The sequence below is a fragment of the Sardina pilchardus genome, chromosome 19 (assembly GCF_963854185.1).
Source record: "Sardina pilchardus chromosome 19, fSarPil1.1, whole genome shotgun sequence".
NCBI lineage: Eukaryota > Metazoa > Chordata > Actinopteri > Clupeiformes > Clupeidae > Sardina > Sardina pilchardus.
The window spans coordinates 32,078,164-32,097,738 of NC_085012.1; the positions used below are offsets into that span (position 1 = coordinate 32,078,164).

Below are 19,575 nucleotides of genomic sequence, written 5' to 3' on the forward strand. Positions count from 1 at the left end.
GTAGGGGATGGGTAAACTGGCGCGCTACAAACATGTTACCAATCAAATGTAATATTAGTAGGACTAGCCTACTTAGACACTTTAGTCATAGGCAACGTTGCCATGTTAATTTGGGCTAGAAGTGCTTGCTTGTGGTGGCGCTCCTGTCCGCTGCTTCTCCCGAATTGTGTGGCAAATTTGTCAGCTATCAGCTTAAATGTCAAATCATATTTATTTCTCTTTGTCGCCATGGTATTGGGGGAAACGCGGAGAAACGAGACGGTCAGTCCTCGTATTTTTTCTTCGCGTTTCGTTATAAGAAATATATAGGTAATAGTTAGTCTTCTTCCGTATTGAACAGATAGGCTACGGGACGCTCTTTGTTCCGTATTTTAAGGAACTACTCAATGCACACACACTACAATGAAAAAGACACAAAGAAATCGCTAAACATATAGCCTACAACCAAATGACACTTTAATGCAGCGTTTCTCAAACTATGGGCCGCGAAACGTGGAGACTGCTGCTGGTCCGCGAGACATGGAGTGAAATTAGGTCCGGTGATCTGATAATTTGCTGCGCAATTGACCAATCAACCGCGGACCGACAGAAAAAGAAAGCAAACGTTGCTGCTATCGGGAGGAAATGCTTGCTAATTTTATGTGTTTAAACATAGAGCCATACAATTAGGTGTGTCTGTTATTATGATAATTTTCGAGCATAACTGCTTGTCCATAGCTCAGTGACAGGTGTTAATAGCCTTGCCATAAGCACTGCTGTGAAGGTGCTTCTTTTATTATGCGGTTAGAGCATAAGCGCTTACTCATATAGACCAGGGGTCTTCAACCTTTTTCAGCCCAAGGACCCTTTGGCTGTGAGAGAGACTGAGCACGGACCCCCACACCTGGCACACCTCAAATCATGCCTATCATTTGAACAGTCAGTCATTAGTGCCTACATGCATGCTAGAGATGCGCGGATGGCGGTTACAGCCGCGGACTCCGCGGTTATACCGCGGATCGGGCGGATGACCTTACGAAAAATAATATTTTAATTAGATTCGGGCGGGTGGCGGTTGAACCGATCAAATGAAAAAAAATATATATAAGCTACATTACATGCCACCACTACGATATGCTTCCATTTACAGTGAGGAGAAAATGTATTTGATACCATGCTAAAGTTGCCTAAAAAGAGGAATATAAAATCGTCATTTGACAATTGATCTTAATGTCTTAATTCAAAAATTGAGTAAAAATAAAACCGCTAAGTACGCCAATTTTCTTTGTGATGGAAGAATGTTTTGTAAATAAATAAATGTTCTTCCTAAATGCTAGGGGGAAGTAAGTATTTGACCCCCAATGTAACCCTATGGGAATTCAACACATAGGGTTAACATAGGGGCGGGCAGATTTTTATTTTTTAAGGCCAGCTATTTTATGGATTCAGGATATTATGCATCCTGATAAAGTTCCCTTGGCCGTTGGAATTAAGATAGCCCCACATCATTACATACCTTTCACCATAGCTAGAGATTGGCATGGTGCTTTTTCCAGTAGGCCTATTAGCCTGTTTGATGCTCATTGAGCTCAATGCAAATCAAACAGGCTAATAGGCCTACTGGAAAAAGCACCATGCCAATCTCTAGCTATGGTGAAGGGTATGTGATGATGTGGGGCTATTTTAATTTCAAAGGCCAAGGGAAATTTATCGGGATGCATAATATCCTAGATCCATGAAATAGCTGGCCTTTAAAAATAAAAATCTGCCTGCCCCTATGTTAACCCTATGTGTTAAATTCCCATAGGGTTACATAGGGGGTCAAATACTTCCTTCCCCTAGCATTTAAGGAAAACATTTATCTATTTACGATACATTCTTCAATCACAAAGACAATTGGTGTCCTTGGCGGTTTGATTTGTACTAATTTTTTGAGTTAAGGCATTAAGATCAATTGTCAAATGATGATTTTATATTCCTGTTTTAGCAGGGTATCAAATACATGTGCTCCTCACTGTACATTCTGCTATTTCGACATGCTGCCAATCCGACACATTTTAGTAGCCTACCCCCATTCCGACAGTTTACAAATCCTATTTTTTTCCAAGTCAATTTAACGGACCCAGCCCGACGGACGCAAAGTGCGTCAAAAAAAACACACCCATTCTTCTCTGTTATATTGCTCCGCGATTATCAGTCACAGCGAGATGAGACCTATATTGCATGAAAGAGCAGAACCGGGGCTTTCCAACGAGACTACGTAACTAGACACGTGTCTGTACGATCAAGTATGAAAATAAAAATAAAATCATGAATTTAAATCAAAGTATATCATATCTATATTGCTCTGCGTTCACCCACGCAGCCACTGCTCTCGCTTGAATTACTCCGGGACCAGGTATCGCGCAGACATAACACGCATATCAAATGAAAGAGGAGAAACAGAGCTTTCCATTGATACCAAACACATCGATCCTTTTGTGTTATAAAAACAGACGAAGTGACAAACAAATAAGAATGTCATATAGCTTCGGCTACCGCTTTCGTTTGATTTACTCGTGAAACCGTGGTCAAAAAGATACTTTTTGCATGTCAGATAAAAGAGGAGAGCTAGCTATCCACAGATACCAAATACAACCTTCTAGGCCATAAAACAGACGAAGTGACAGCAAAATAATAACTTAGTTTAGCTCCACCTAGTCCGCGAATAATGAGACAGAGAAAAAAACTTGCCATAGAACTGCTTTCACTTCCCCGAGTCGCGCACGCAACAGACACATATCAAGAAGTCTTCACAATTACATTTTAAATGTGAATCTTTATTATTTTACACAATTGGATATAGTTATGACATTAATAGCCTATTAATGACCTCATGTCGGAATGGCACGTTGTTTGAAAAAAAAGTTAAAGAAAAAAATGTCGGAGTGGTGGGACTTTTTCCCATAATGAGACATGCCTGCACTACGACAATTGGACGTCAATGTCGGAGTGCTGGTATGTCGGAATGAACGGCGGTAGCCCATGCCTGCTTTGTTTACTATCAGAGATGGCAATGCCGCCAGGGAATGTGCGTGACAAACTCAAAGGTAACAACAAGTTTAAATTAAGTTGCCTATGTTTTCGTCTGCAGTGTGCAATAAGAAAGTAGAAGTTTATAACTTGTATGTAAGGCCTGCTGATATGGATTGAGCTGTCTGCCTGGAAAAGACGTGCACTCGTGCAATCAAAATTAACGGGAGTCTTCAGAACAGGCTCGTCCTAGTCGTCACCCTGACAAGCTGCATAGAGTTAATTGGCCTGTAATGCGAATGGCTTGTTGTTATTCTATTCGGACTTTCTTTATTTTTGTATAAAGAATAACGTGTAATTACCATTAATTAAACTAAATAGCTGCATCTTTCTAGAACAAGAGCTTTCTCGCGTCGCATCAGCGTCTTGGATCACCCATAGACTTTTAAACAAATAGCGGATGGCGGGGGGGTGCGGTTCTGAAAAAAACATTAAAAACGTATACGCGGATGGATGGCGGACGGATGATGATTTGTTGATGCGGTTGCGAATAGAATAATAGTCCATCCGCGCATCTCTAATGCATGCACGTACGCGCACGCACACACACGAACGCACACATTCTAAACATAAGTTATTATTAACAGGGGGGTAACTGCTTTCTACAACTCGTTTCTGATAATTCTTTACATAGTGTTGCATAAACTCGCCCTATAATAGAATGAATGTCACAAGGGTCAACTAAGGTGGATATGTAAGGGATAATCAACGACGCACCGTGCGTTTCTAGGAAAATAATGCACGTTTTAAGTGTTAATAAGGTCCCGACGCCGCAGGCATTATTGCAGTGCATTATTTTCCTATAAACGCACGGCGCGGAGTTGATTATCCCGTTTATACCACTGCTACTATCATTTTCGTTTATATTGCCGCTGTCTTAGATACAACGTTGCTGTGTTTACCGTTACATTCACATTGGCGAATATTCAAGTGTGAGAAGCTCCGCTTTAACCCTCTCTGGTGGTATAAATTCAGCTAAATTCAGGCAAAGCTTCATTTGCTCAACCTGATACAGACAGAGAGCCTCTGCATCTTGTGTAAATATAACTTGTCTTACACAAGGAAACACAAACACACAAGATTATCGTTATCGTTTCATTTTGATGGTATGACATCGCTGAGAACGTTGGATTAATGAATTCACGCAGAACGCCTTGACCCCCGGTTGAAGACCCATGATATAGACTATAACTCAGGGACAGGTGCAAAACCACCAACTGGGATGGATCGAAGGGCAAGCAAGCACTGCCACACAACGTGAAGGCCTTTGTGTTGTCAACACTAAACAGAAAGTTTCCTACGATGGGGAGAAGTGGCCGCAAGGACTGCATCGATAAGATCAACGAATGCCTTCGCAAGCCCCGAAACCCCGGTGATACATTTTCTTTCCTTTAATTCAATAAAAAAAAAAATCTGAAGAACTTTTCCGAGGTTGTCTTGTCTACCAAATCCTAAACTTAAATAGCGTAAACATTTTATCTTATGAAAAAACTCTTAGGGGGAACAGTTAGGCAGCCCTTCCTCCATATCGTAGTAGGCCTATAGGCAATTTATAAGAGGGGTCAAAAAAACTCATAAAGTAGGCTAGCCTGCTACTTTTTCCAGACTAAATGTGTCACTTTAGTGATTGGCTCTTTCAAATGCAAATGAGGTGGATGGGCTTTTGAATGGGCCTGCTGCAGGTGAGAGGACAAATCCTAAGAATTTGTTGTTTTTACAAAGTGCCATTATCATTGGCATATTCTCTTAAAACAATACATAAGTTTAGAGCGAACGTTTCAACTATGTTTGCCATGGTAGACAAAAACACTCAAATAAAACAATAGCCTAAAAAATAACTGTAGTGCGTAATGGACACGGCTCTATATCCTAAATAATTTTCGAGGTTCGCAATTTGGTAAAAAGCCAGGTCTATATATAGAGAGAGAGAGAGAGAGAAAGAGAGAGAGCGAGATTCATGCATTCTGCATTACCGTGACCCTATACCTTGGATGTTTTTTTTTCTCATTGGAATACAGCAGGACAGGATGCCTTTTATCTATCAAACGCAAAAGCTGAGATTGTTGGAAGGACTAGGCTACTTAACAAACTTGTTTTTCGTTTCTGGGAGATCTCGTTATCGTTTTGGATTGTCGGATTTTATACTTATTGTATATATAGGATGAACAAAGTCCATGGATTTGCTATATTAAATCCAGTAGCCTAATAATTAGGCTATGTGCCACGTCCGATTTCGCAAGTGGTGTAGTAGGCCTAGGCTACATTTAAAAATCGACAGCCGTATGTGAGATCCATTTCATGAAGAGCAATTGTCTTGTGCGATCATGCCCCCTCCCCCACACTCGTCTAACCAGTTCACTACATTATAGCCTACCTATATGTGGCACTGAGGACGACTGCCTCTCCCTCTTCTCTCTCGAGACACCTGAGCCCGACTCGTCAATGTAAGAATGTGCGTGAGTGTGCGCTGACCCACGAATTCACATAGGCTATTAACTTTTCTTTTCAGCAGACATCGCAAACATAAAAAAAATCGCAAAACAGAAAATCTTTCATTTTTTAATAAAGCGACAATTTTTCTCTTGATGAGTTCCGGAGAGGTTCTTCGAGTGGGTTTCGAACCCCGATCGCTGGCGTACCTTGCACATGCTCCAACCGGTTGCGCCACAGCTCGATTGTTAACAACGTTATGCTTTATTCGGGCCATGGACTTGAAACGGCGATCAAAAATTCTGACATGTTAAACTGACGTTAGTTATTAATTCACCACATGATAAAATGCTGTCATATACCTTGACGCCCAGCAGCCTATGGTAGTCTATGCCTATCTCTGAATCAACATGAACATGCATACGACACATACGTTCCTAGAAACTTATATTGCGGAGCTAGGCCTCCTAGTCGATGGTTACAATGAATCACCCTCACTGCCCTATCGCATATCTGACCATCCATTGTTACAATGTTACAAAATGCGCGATCTTCTCCATGCATGTGTAGCAGAACGGGAATTAGTTCCCGTCTGTAGTGCCCCGTATACTAGCAGGTAATTGGTCAACCAATGGCTTGGTGGGAGCTTTTGTATATATTCTCCGTGACTACCCTTTCCCGTTTTCACGTCGGACTGGCTGGTCGCTGCTCGCCCAATTTCCGCTGCTCACACAGGTAACAATTTGAGCACTTCCTCTTGGAAGTTCTGCTGTTGGTTGACTTCGTGGCTGTTTAGTTGAACAAGTGCTCTTTTGTGTATGCAGCTTCCCTGTGGATCCGTCCCCATGCATCTCTGTAGCCGGACATGCATCATAGCCGGTATGTTTATAGTTTTATTGGCGACGCAAATGGGCTACATTGTCACATATAGTGAATGTTTGTTTATATTTTAGGTAGTCGCTGCTGCATCCCCTCCTAGCACTCTTGCCCTCTGCAATGCTAACCTGAGAACTGTAGCTAACAACGGGATGGGGAACTGCCGCCGTGCTGCTGTGTGACCGCTGCTGCTTTGTCTTCACGAAGCGTGATCGCTCATCTGTGTTTGTAACCGTGTGACCACTAACGTTCGTCTCGACTTCGTCATATTAAGTGTCATTCTTGTCAATTCTGTGTGTACATGGTTTTGGTTCATTATTCTTTTGTTTTGATTTGCTTTACCACTGGCAGGAGGCCATTTCCCCTGCGCTGCTGATAACCAGTGTCCCAACATCTTACTTTGTAATGTATCTCTGGTTTTCTAGCTTTCATCTTATGATTTGATTAGCCACTGATAGGAGGCTGCTATTCCATCTGTGCTGTGGATTACCAGTGTGCTAGTGTTTATGATTTCTGGGGAATTACTACTTTAGTTTATAGTTTGTTTGTTTGTTTGTTTGTTTGTTTGTGTGTTGCACTGGCAGGAGGCCATTTGTCCAGCTGCGGAGAGCCCGTGTCTTAACTATTGTGATTAGTATTTGTGTTTGGTTAAATGTGGCTCCCACTAATTGTCCTCCCCCTGTCCTGTGTCTTTTCTAGGAGCTGAGGCCTACAGTGGAGGGGCTACTGTCTTCCTGGTGGTGTCCCCTTTTTGGTGTGCTACTATTATACCTCACGGGTGTTGCTGATTTGACCTTTGCTGTGTGTGTGTGTGCGAATACGTGGACACTCTTGCAGTGGTGTGACCTCCTGGGACGCCTCTCCCCTTAGTTAGCCAGTCCCCTCGCTGGTAAGCCTCAGTTCCTGCTGTCTGTCTCCCCTTGGTATGTCTGATGTGCTTGAGACAATGTGAGTGTAATTTTAGATTTTGTTAATAAATTATTGTCATTGTACTGGAATGGAACCACGTCTCTCTCTCAGTTAATGAACCTGGGTGCCTTGTTGAGCAAACTTAGTACATGCATTTCCCTGGGTGAAACTCCCAGGGTGGCGTAGTCGGATAACATACAAGTTAGTATCTAACACTTTACTACCACTTGCCACATTTGACGTATTGTCGGCAGGATTTACTGTTATAAGCAGAGACGTGTTTTGCATTCTTTTGTGTTTCCTTTTCATGGTTGTATGGTGTTGTGCATTATGTGAACTGTTATGATGATTTCTATGTGTAACATTTTTTTAAAGACAAAGCAGCAGCGGACATCTGGTGCATTTTTAACAATTGGGTGAGCAGCAAATTCTTTTTTTTCTTCTCCTTCTGATTTCGAAGGATGAAGGGCAGTCCTTTTAGTTACCAGTAACCAGGCCTAGAGGGCCGTGCCATTACTTGTAGTTGGTCATGTTTGTTTAATGTCTGTAAAATAGGGCTTTCCTCTTTCAGCTCTTTGGGGATATGATTAGACTCCGTCCCGTCAAGGGCCTCAGCGATTGGGTTCACTACCCACACATCTACTGCTGGCAATGGATGTGGAGCTGTATGGAGGTGATCTTCCGTCAAGGGACCCAGAGAGTGAGGGACCCTCTACTTGTGTCATCTCTCCCTTGGTACATGGGGATGAGGTCATGGTTTGAGGTTGGATATTAGGTCCAGGTTGCATAAGGTAACCAAGAGTGTCTCCTTACAGCCAAAACCTTTGGGTCATGGGTCACCGTCAGTCCCATTAAGGGCCACAGCTAACTGGCTGTAACCTCCTGTCTGTTCTCTTTGGAACAGAAGGGGAAGCTGTGAGGTAGGGTGATGGCCATTAGCGGGGTTTTGTGTGGAGACCCTCTTGGTGTCCTGTCTGCTCTCCCTGACAACATGGGAAGAAGCGTAATTTTTTACTACTGTTGAACACTGGTCCATGGTGTTCACCAGTCAGTTGGGGCTGTTTAGAAGTGTTTGGCCCTTTTTCTGTGGCTTGCCTCTGTGTTGCAGGTCCCAGACAGTAGAGTTCGGCCTACTGACCACTCTGCTCGTAGCCATTCATCTGGTCTGTCCCCTCCCTGTGTTTCTTGTCTTGGTAGCAGCGTTGGTGTAGCGCCCAAACTGCAAGCCCTCCCAGTGTTTCGTGTTTTGGTAGCAGCGTTGGTGTAGAGACCAAACTGCAAGCCCTCCTTGTGTTTCTTGTCTTGGTAGCAGCGTTGGGTTCTAGACCAAACTGCAAGCCCTCCCTGTGTTTGTCATGGTAGCAGCGTTGGCCTACTGGCCAAACTGCACGCCTTCCTGGTGTTTGTCTGGCCCATTGACCAGGCTTTGTTGGGTGTCAAAACCCGCCTCTGCTCTTTTGGCCATGGAGTTTATGGTTTGCCTGGTCTAGTTTGATCCATCGTCGGGGCGACGATGCAAGAAGTGAGGGAAGAATGTAGCAGAACGGGAATTAGTTCCCGTCTGTAGTGCCCCGTATACTAGCAGGTAATTGGTCAACCAATGGCTTGGTGGGAGCTTTTGTATATATTCTCCGTGACTACCCTTTCCCGTTTTCACGTCGGACTGGCTGGTCGCTGCTCGCCCAATTTCCGCTGCTCACACAGGTAACAATTTGAGCACTTCCTCTTGGAAGTTCTGCTGTTGGTTGACTTCGTGGCTGTTTAGTTGAACAAGTGCTCTTTTGTGTATGCAGCTTCCCTGTGGATCCGTCCCCATGCATCTCTGTAGCCGGACATGCATCATAGCCGGTATGTTTATAGTTTTATTGGCGACGCAAATGGGCTACATTGTCACATATAGTGAATGTTTGTTTATATTTTAGGTAGTCGCTGCTGCATCCCCTCCTAGCACTCTTGCCCTCTGCAATGCTAACCTGAGAACTGTAGCTAACAACGGGATGGGGAACTGCCGCCGTGCTGCTGTGTGACCGCTGCTGCTTTGTCTTCACGAAGCGTGATCGCTCATCTGTGTTTGTAACCGTGTGACCACTAACGTTCGTCTCGACTTCGTCATATTAAGTGTCATTCTTGTCAATTCTGTGTGTACATGGTTTTGGTTCATTATTCTTTTGTTTTGATTTGCTTTACCACTGGCAGGAGGCCATTTCCCCTGCGCTGCTGATAACCAGTGTCCCAACATCTTACTTTGTAATGTATCTCTGGTTTTCTAGCTTTCATCTTATGATTTGATTAGCCACTGATAGGAGGCTGCTATTCCATCTGTGCTGTGGATTACCAGTGTGCTAGTGTTTATGATTTCTGGGGAATTACTACTTTAGTTTATAGTTTGTTTGTTTGTTTGTTTGTTTGTTTGTGTGTTGCACTGGCAGGAGGCCATTTGTCCAGCTGCGGAGAGCCCGTGTCTTAACTATTGTGATTAGTATTTGTGTTTGGTTAAATGTGGCTCCCACTAATTGTCCTCCCCCTGTCCTGTGTCTTTTCTAGGAGCTGAGGCCTACAGTGGAGGGGCTACTGTCTTCCTGGTGGTGTCCCCTTTTTGGTGTGCTACTATTATACCTCACGGGTGTTGCTGATTTGACCTTTGCTGTGTGTGTGTGTGCGAATACGTGGACACTCTTGCAGTGGTGTGACCTCCTGGGACGCCTCTCCCCTTAGTTAGCCAGTCCCCTCGCTGGTAAGCCTCAGTTCCTGCTGTCTGTCTCCCCTTGGTATGTCTGATGTGCTTGAGACAATGTGAGTGTAATTTTAGATTTTGTTAATAAATTATTGTCATTGTACTGGAATGGAACCACGTCTCTCTCTCAGTTAATGAACCTGGGTGCCTTGTTGAGCAAACTTAGTACATGCATTTCCCTGGGTGAAACTCCCAGGGTGGCGTAGTCGGATAACATACAAGTTAGTATCTAACACTTTACTACCACTTGCCACACATGTAGCCTACGGTTATAAGTAAAGTGACAAGCATAGGCATGTATTAAAGAGATTTCTGTTAAATACATTTTATTTTCAGTCGTCAAAAGTGGTGGGGACAAAATCTGTGCTAACAAGTGCTGGGTACATGTAGGCTACCCAGCGTCGCCGGTTAAAATGAACATGCCTCCGTTTTAAAATAGCCTATACACGGAAATGCGGTCTTGTAGGCTAACCGTAATGAATTCATGAATTAATCTAAGGTTGTCTTTCGAGTATTTCAGGTTGAATTGAAGGCTATTTCCTTCGGATAGGCCTATAGGCGACTTTCTAAAACCATTTTCATTCATTTCAACAATGGTTTATTGAAACGTTGTTTGATTAATTTCGCCAGTCATCACTTTCATTTTAATGATTAAATGAGACGGATATGCGGAGCATTTCTCTCCCCCTCCATTGACCAAAACGTTGCTCTGGCATCTCTGCTGGACTGACTGAGTTATAGGCTACGTCGAGTGAGAGAGCTGTGAGGTAGGCTGTAAACATTCGAAAACTCTGCAACTGCAATCTAACATGCCGAGCGTCATGTCTCTTTTCTCCGCTTGTCACCAGCGCGGTGTCCTCGGGTTTTTCCATGAGCCGAACCTTCATATTATTAGGGCGGTCTATGTTGCCCCCTTGCGGTTGCAGTTTTCCCGATGCTTCGGGAGTCCCGATGTGCGGGAAAGAAAGGAGCATTCTCAACCCGTACCATCTGTATATGGCTTTTTCCTCTTCATGACGCATTTTTTGACTGATGCGACTTATACTCCGGAGCGACTTATAGTCCGGAAAATACGGTAATAGTACAGTTCACCACTTATGAGTATTTTCAATCAATCAACAGCTCAAAAAACATATTTTAGGGTGCAGTAATCCGCATCGTCTTTGAATCGTACTATCTTAGCTTTATGAATCGATACGAATCGAATCGTCTTAAAAGGGAGAGATTCACACCCCTAATTCCCTGCCAACCCCCTTCCAATAATAGAACGTGGAAGTTGTCGAACGTTTGGGCCTCTCGCTCCGCTTTAACCCTCTCTGCTTTAAACCCTGTGTGTATGTGAATGTGTATACTAGCACTTGCTTCAACATACTGTATGTGTGGTCACATGCACATTATTTGTACCTCATTGCCATAAAAGATGACATGGTTTTCTCTAAGGAAAATCCCATTTGGCCGGAATCTTAGCGATATCTTGGCAGGAGAGAACTTGGTCAGGTTCTTCAGGCCATCCCTCTGAAGGTTGAATACAGACAACATGCCCCCCTCCTCCTAAATACACAGAACACACAGCCACAAGACAAGCCATTAAGCAATGGGAATAATCACAAATGCAATGAAGAACACAGACTGAGGGAGCTGTGTATGGCTAACCCCTGAAATTCCAATAAACAATGTCACATGCTTAAGTTCTAACGTGGCTTGAGCATTTTGAAAATCCATTGTGTGTCCTTGTACATGATTCAAATGTACATTGTATTTCCTTTCCTGACTTACGCATATAGCATGTACGCACGCTCATTTAAAGAGACCCTATGCAACTTTTTCATAGTCATAAAATCACTCAGAGATCGTTGTTTTGCTTGACTGACCAGTTTCATCGAAAACAGTAATATTTCCTCCCGCCCCCAGTGTCCCTATCCGCTATTGCAACCTTGCAACTTTCTGATGAGCGATCATCTTCAGTTTACATCTGGAAGTCAGAGACGCGTAAGGAACAAGAAGAACCACGCTTGCAATTTATATGTAAATATATATAGCCTATATATGTATAAATATACACGCTAAAGCTGTCGGGGAAGCTCTGCAGAGAAATATGCAAGCATAAAACGAGCGAAAACGAAAAACGAAAACGAAACCAGAGCTGAAATCGCCAATCCTGCATAATTCCTCTTTATTAACCACGCTATGTGAAAAATCCAATCACAGAAATATTGGTACTGTTTATCCTTGAGTAATAGGAACATGTGTGCCTGTACCTCTGAATGTGACACCAGCAGTCCTGTATGCTGATATCGGTCATGCACAAAGGACAGGTAGCGATGGGTGACGTTCTTGTTCCGTTCCACCGCAGAGGCCTTGCAGTCATGCCACTCAGTGAAGGGGTAGCCACTATATACACACCTTGAGTGCTGAAGACAGATTGAACAAGGCCTTTCTGGATTCACCACTAAGCTCATACATGACATTGATGTATTGGTCATAAATCCATATATACAACATACATCAACATATTTAACAATTGTAATAAAATAAAATATTGAAAAACAAAAATCAAAACAATACAGTTGAATTCATAGTTAGATTATCTCCATATAAACATTGCGCCCCAAGAAGATATTTATCGTAAAAGCACTAATAGCCGACCATCTCATTCGAAAGTTCTAAAACAACAATGTTTTTTAATAATTTAAAATAACATTTGATAAATTAACCTTACATTTTCCAGTAGCCACAGGTGTGTAGATTTGAACAAAATCTGGTTTGGTTCTTACCGGAGCTTTTACGTCCTGAAATATCCAATTTTGTTTACCAAGCTCGGGGTTTAGTGCTGGCCTGGTGGTACACCTAAAGGCGACCGACTCACACTGTACATCAAAGATCCTAGAACATAGCAAGATGGATCACAGGCCGGATAATACGATATGTTGAAGTGCGTTCTATGACTCCATGGGCGCCATTTTGGTAAGCTCAGGTGACGTCACAGACGCTGGCTACTGTGGGAATCCTAAACATTAACTGATCCATCTCGCTCCGCTCTAGAATCTTTGCTGTACATCAACGGTTAGCTCGTTGCTAATCAAAATTCCACTGGAGCTCAAAGCAGTTTTGTACATGCAGCCTTACAACAGTGTTTTACAGCTCTTAGAGTCACGGTAAAATGTCATTTTTGGTACATAGCTAATTTAGATACACTTATGGTGAGGGTGTTTGCGTTTCTTTACGAATCCTCCGTCTTAGTTTGTATAGAAATGAATACTAAGTTGCACGTAGGCTACACGGAAGTGGTCGCGTATAAAGGCCGGTCGGGTAATGATGCCATTACGATACAGAACAAAGCCACACTCTTACTCAAGAAGCATAGAAACCTACCAGCTGGTTCCCCGCTCCCTCGTTTGAGATCAGGCTTACGAAGTCACCTATAATCACACTACATAGTCAGTTATCTGTCATGTGAATGTTTTGGTGTGTCTCTCACTCATTTGTGTCAATATGTGTTACATTAGTTCAACTTACCAGTTTCAAGATATGTTTATGTGTTGATGTGTTTCTGTTATACATTAAAATGTGATACCAGCAAAGTATAAGCGATTGGTGACACACTGGGGTGAGAACCAAAGGGTTGTTGTGGTGTAGTCCATCTGGATAGACAACAAGAGAGATTCTCATATTAATGAGAGGGGCACGTATACACATACGCGCGCACACACACACACACACACACACACACACACACAGTCATGTGTATTTTCAGCCTGAAGTTCAATACAACAGGCCCGTTTCCATTTCAAGGACTGGAACTAAACGATTTACAGGACCGGGGCAGTTTGTTTGCGCTTCCATTACACGAAACGCCCCGAAACGCTTGGCGAACTTCTACTACCTCAGGGTTGGTACTTCAATGTGGCCTCAAAAATCTGGTGTGAGATGTAAAACAAGGCATGAATAACGGCATGAGTAGAGGAGGACAGGCACATTTTTAAAACCCAAGAAGGCAGACAAGTCACATCTAAATCAATCACAGGTTAGGCTATTAGTTTGTTGAATTGAGGTAGCCTACACTGAATTAACAAATGTGAACTAATAGTAGGCTTTAACTAATTAGAATGTCTTTGTTATATTAATTTATCAAGTAATTACAAATGAAAATATAGCCGCAAGCGGCGATGGCGGGCCCGAGCATCTGCGGTGCGGAGACCTGTGACATTTCGGAATCTAACCAAGCAACATGAGGCGTGTTGGTGGGCATGTGCATGAGCAACACACATGGCCACCAAATTTGGTCAATTCTCTTGAATGTATGTGTCAACCACAACAGACAATGCGCTAGGTAGAGCTAAAGAGTCCCTAAGCCACACCCTAGGCCAGAGGTCTGTTTCTGACTTGCGGCAGTAATAACACACAAGCTCACCAAATTTGATTCATTTTGTGAATGTATGTCAACAAAAACAGCTAACACACTAGGTGGCGCTATAGAGTCCCTAAGCCACACCCTCGGCCAGAGCTCTGTCTCTGAATAGCTATAGCAAAACACATGCCCACCAAATTTGGTTCATTTTTGTGAATGTACGTGTCAACCACAAGAGACAATACGCTAGGTGGCGCTATAGAGTGCCTAAGCCACACCCGAGGCCAGAGCTCTGTCTTTATCTAGCGGCAGCAATAACACACAAGCCCACCAAATTTGGTTCATTTTTGTGAATGTTTGTGTCAACCACAACAAACAATGCTCTAGGTTGTGCTATAGAGTCCCTAAGCCACACCTTTGGCCAGAGTTTGTCTCTGACTTGCAATAGGAATAACACACAAGCCCATCAAATTTGGTTCATTTTCGCGAATGTTTGTGTCAACCACAACAGATAACGTGCTGCTAGGTGGCGCTATAGAGTCCCTAAGCCACACCCTTGGCTAGAGCTCTGTCTCTGACCAGCAATAGCAATAACACACATGCCCACCAAATTTGGTTCATTTTCGTGAATGTTTGTGTCAACCACAACAGATAACGTGCTGCTAGGTGGCGCTATAGAGTCCCTAAGCCACACCCTTGGCTAGAGCTCTGTCTCTGACCAGCAATAGCAATAACACACATGCCCACCAAATTTGGTTCATTTTCGTGAATGTTTGCGTCAACCACAACAGATAACGTGCTGCTAGGTGGCGCTATAGAGTCCCAAAGCCACACCTTAGGCCAGAGCTCTGTCTCTGACTAGCAGAAGCAATTCCATATGTAGCTGCCAAATTACATCCAATTCATAACCTTTTTTCTGCCTATAACACCAACTTCCTGTTTCTTAATAAAACGCCATAATTCAAACCTTCGCCATTTCGATATACTTTTGAAATTCAAAAATCTGGTCGCAATTCCTCTCGGGCAACCCCTCAAGATCATTTTAGTGCTTATATGACATGATATCGATAAACCGTCTAGGAGAAGTGTTTCAAAATACATGATGTGCAAAATTCATAATCATAACCATAACTCAAATTCTTCGAATATTTACTATAGAGTGTAAATGTAAAAATTGTTTAGATTAATACAACACACATGCCCACCAAATCTGGGCCATTTTCGTGAATGCATGTGTTAACCACAACAGACAGCGTGATAGGTGGCGCTATAGAGTCCCTGAGCCATGCCCTAGGCCAAAGCACTGTCTCTGAGTTTCGATTGCAATTCTACAAATGGCTGCCAAATTACAAGAGTTTTAGAGCATGCCAAGTTGGTGAAAAAAAAAAAACAGGTAAGACGGAAAAAAGAATAATAATAATAAATATAGCCGCAAGCGGCGATGGCGGGCCCGAGCACCTGCGGTGCGGAGACCTGTGAAATTTCGGAATCTAACAAAGCAACATGTGCGTGTTGGTGGGCATGTGCATGAGCAACACACATGCCCACCAAATTTGGTCAATTTTCCTGAATGTATGTGTCAACCACAACAGACAATGTGCTAGGTAGCGCTATAGAGTCCCTAAGCCACACCCTAGGCCAGAGCTCTATCTGTGACTATCGATAGCAATAACGCACAAGCCAACCAAATTTGGTTCATTTTCGTGAATGTATGTGTCAACCACAACAGACAACGCACTAGGTGGCGCTATATAGTCCCTATGCCACACCCTAGGCCAAAGCTCTGTCTCTGACTAGCCATAGCAATAAGACACAAGTCCACCAAATTTCGTTCATTTTCGTGAATGTTTGTGTCAACCACAACAGATAACATGCTGCTAGGTGGCGCTATAGAGTCCCGAAGCCACACCTTAGGCCAGAGCTCTGTCTCTGACTAGCGATAGCAATAAAACACAAGCACACCAAATTTGGTTCATTTTCATCAATGTTTGTGTCAACCACAACAGACAATGTGCTAGGTGGCGCTATAGAGTTCCTAAGCCACACCCTAGTCCAGAGCTCTGTCTCTAACTAGCAAAAACAATAACACACGAGCCCACCAAATTTGGTTAATTTTCGTGAATGTTTGTGTCAACCACAACAGACAATGCGCTAGGTGGCGCTATAGAGTCCTTAAGCCACACCCTAGGCCAAAGCTCTGTCTCTGACTACCGATAGCAATAACACACAAGTCCACCAAATTTGGTTCATTTTCGTGAATGTATGCGTCAACAACAACACACAATCTACTAGGTGGCGCTATAGTCCCTAAGCCACACTCTAGGCCAGAGCTCTGTTTCTGACTAACGACAAAAATAACAAACAAGCTCACTAAATTTGATTCATTTTCGTGAATGTATGTCAACCACAACAGGTAACACACTAGGTGGCGCTATAGAGTCCCTAAGCCACACCCTCGGCCAGAGCTCTGTCTCTGAATAGCTATAACAAAACACATGCCCACCAAATTTGGTTCATTTTTGTGAATGTTTGTGTCAACCACAACAGACAATGTGCTAGGTGGCGCTATAGAGTCCTTAAGCCACACCCTAGTCCAGAGCTCTGTCTCTAACTAGCAAAAACAATAACAAACGAGCCCACCAAATTTGGTTAATTTTCGTGAATGTTTGTGTCAACCACAACAGACAATGCGCTAGGTGGCGCTATAGAGTCCTTAAGCCACACCCTAGGCCAAAGCTCTGTCTCTGACTACCGATAGCAATAACACACAAGTCCCCTAAATTTGGTTCATTTTCGTGAATGTTTGTGTCAACCACAACAGATAACATGCTGCTAGGTGGCGCTATAGAGTCCTGAAGCCACACCTGAGGCCAGAGCTCTGTCTCTGACTAGCGATAGCAATAACACACAAGCACACCAAATTTGGTTCATTTTCATCAATGTTTGTGTCAACCACAACAGACTATGTGCTAGGTGGCGCTATAGAGTTCCTAAGCCACACCCTAGGCCAAAGCTCTGTCTCTGACTAGTAGTAGCAATAACACACAAGTCCACCAAATTTGGTTCATTTTCGTGAATGTTTGTGTCAACCACAACAGATAACATGCTGCTAGGTGGCGCTATAGAGTCCCAAAGCCACACCTTAGGCCAGAGCTCTGTCTCTGACTAGCAGAAGCAATTCCACATGTAGCTGCCAAATTACATCCAATTCCTAACCTTTTTTCTGCCTATAACACCAACTTCCTGTTTCTTAATAAAACGCCATAATTCAAACCTTCGCCATTTCAATATACTTCACAAATTCAAAAATCTGTTCGCAATTTCTCTCGGGCAACCCCTCAAGATAATTTTCGTGCTTAAATGACATGATTTCGATAAACCGTCTAGGAGAAGTGTTTCAAAATACGTGACCTGCAAAAATCATAATCATAATCATAACTCAAATTCTTCTAAGATTCACTATATCATTTAAATGTAAAACTTGTTCAGATTTATACGACACATATGCCCACCAAATCTGGGCCATTTCCGTGAATGTATGAGTCAACCACAACAGACAACATTGTAGGTGGCGCTATAGAGTCCCTGAGCCACACCCTAGGCCAGAGCTCTGTCTCTGAGTAGCCACATTAACTCCACATGTAGCTGCCAAAATACAAGAGTTTTGGAGCATGCTAAGTTGGTGAAAAAAGGGCGCACAGGGTAAGAGGATGAGAGAAAAATAATAATAAATATAGCCGCAAGCGGCGATGGCGGGCCCGAGCACCTGCGGTGCGGAGACCTGTGACATTTCGGAATCTAACAAAGCAACATGTGCGTGTTGGTGGGCATGTGCATGAGCAACACACATGCCCACCAAATTTGGTCAATTTTCCTGAATGTATGTGTCAACCACAACAGACAACACGCTAGGTGGCGCTATAGAGTCCCTAAGCCAAACCCTAGGCCAGAGCTCTATCTCTGACTATCGATAGCAATAACGCACAAGCCCACCAAATCTGGTTCTTTTTCGTGAATGTGTGTGTCAACCACAACACACAATGCGCTAGGTGGCGCTATACAGTCCATAAGACACCCTTGGCCAGATCGTGTCTCTGAAAAGCTATAGCAATAACACATTTGCTAACCAAATTTGGTTCATTTTCGTGAATGTATGTTTCAACCACAACAGACAATGCACTAGGTGGCGCTATAGAGTCCCTAAGCCACACCCTCAGCCAGAGCTCTGTCTCTGAATAGCGATGGCAATAACACATGTGCCCACCAAATTTGGTTCATTTTTGTGAATGTATGTTTCAACCACAACAGACAACGCACTAGGTGGCGCTATAGAGTCCCTAAGCCACACCCTAGGCCAAAGCTCTGTCTCTGACTAGCGACAGCAATAACACATAAGTCCACCAAATTTGGTTCATTTTCGTGAATGTTTGTGTCAACCACAACAGATAACGTGCTACTAGGTGGCGCTATAGAGTCCCTAAGCCACACCTTAGGCCAGAGCTCTGTCTCTGACTAGTGATAGCAATAAGACATAAGTCCACCAAATTTGGTTCATTTTCGTGAATGTTTGTGTCAACCACAACAGATAATGTGCTACTAGGTGGCGCTATAGAGTCCCGAAGCCACACCTTAGGCCAGAGCTCTGTCCCTGACTAGCAGATGCAATTCCATATGTAGCTGCCAAATTACATACAATTCCTAACCTTTTTTCTGCCTATTACACCAACTTCCTGTTTCATAATAAGACGCCATAATTCAAACCTTCGCCATTTCGATATGCTTCGAAAATTCAAAAATCTGTTCGCAATTCCTCTCGGGCAACCCCTCAAGATCATTTTACTGCTCATATGACATGATTTCGATAAACCGTCTAGGAGAAGTGTTTCAAAATACATGATGTGCAAAAATCATAATCATAATCATAACTCAAATTTGTTTAAGATTCACTATGTAGTGTAAATGTAAAACTTGTTCAGAATAATACAACACACATGTCCACCAAATTTGGTTCATTTCCGTGAATGTATGTGTCAACCACAACAGACAGCGCGGTAGGTGGCGCTATAGAGTCCCTGAGCCACACCCTAGGTCAGGGCTCTGTCTCTGAGTATCAAATGCAATTCTACATATGCCTGCCAAATTACAAGAGTTTTGGTGCATGCCAAGTTGGTGAAACGGCCAAACGGGCTAAGAGGAAGAGAGAATAATAATAAATATAGCCGCAAGC

The 19,575-nt window shown here is 43.2% G+C and overlaps 1 protein-coding gene and 2 long non-coding RNA genes across 4 annotated transcripts in view; 2 read left to right on the forward strand and 1 right to left on the reverse strand.

The window, feature by feature from the left end:
• LOC134066228 (cation channel sperm-associated auxiliary subunit beta-like) overlaps window positions 1-19,575 on the reverse strand; it is a 195,924-nt gene that overhangs the window by 126,263 nt on the left and 50,086 nt on the right. For both annotated transcript variants that reach the window (XM_062521483.1, XM_062521482.1), the window contains exons 11-14: window positions 13,575-13,641; window positions 13,373-13,419; window positions 12,259-12,411; window positions 11,405-11,551 (exon numbers count right to left, since the gene is read on the reverse strand). In XM_062521483.1, coding sequence (XP_062377467.1) covers window positions 11,405-11,551; window positions 12,259-12,411; window positions 13,373-13,419; window positions 13,575-13,641 — 414 coding nt within the window. The remainder of the gene's footprint in view (window positions 1-11,404; window positions 11,552-12,258; window positions 12,412-13,372; window positions 13,420-13,574; window positions 13,642-19,575) is intronic.
• On the forward strand, window positions 6,180-7,210 carry LOC134066229 (uncharacterized). Its single transcript, XR_009936396.1, has 3 exons — window positions 6,180-6,216; window positions 6,306-6,360; window positions 6,435-7,210. It is a non-coding gene; the product is annotated as an uncharacterized LOC134066229 (long non-coding RNA).
• On the forward strand, window positions 8,934-9,964 carry LOC134066279 (uncharacterized). Its single transcript, XR_009936404.1, has 3 exons — window positions 8,934-8,970; window positions 9,060-9,114; window positions 9,189-9,964. It is a non-coding gene; the product is annotated as an uncharacterized LOC134066279 (long non-coding RNA).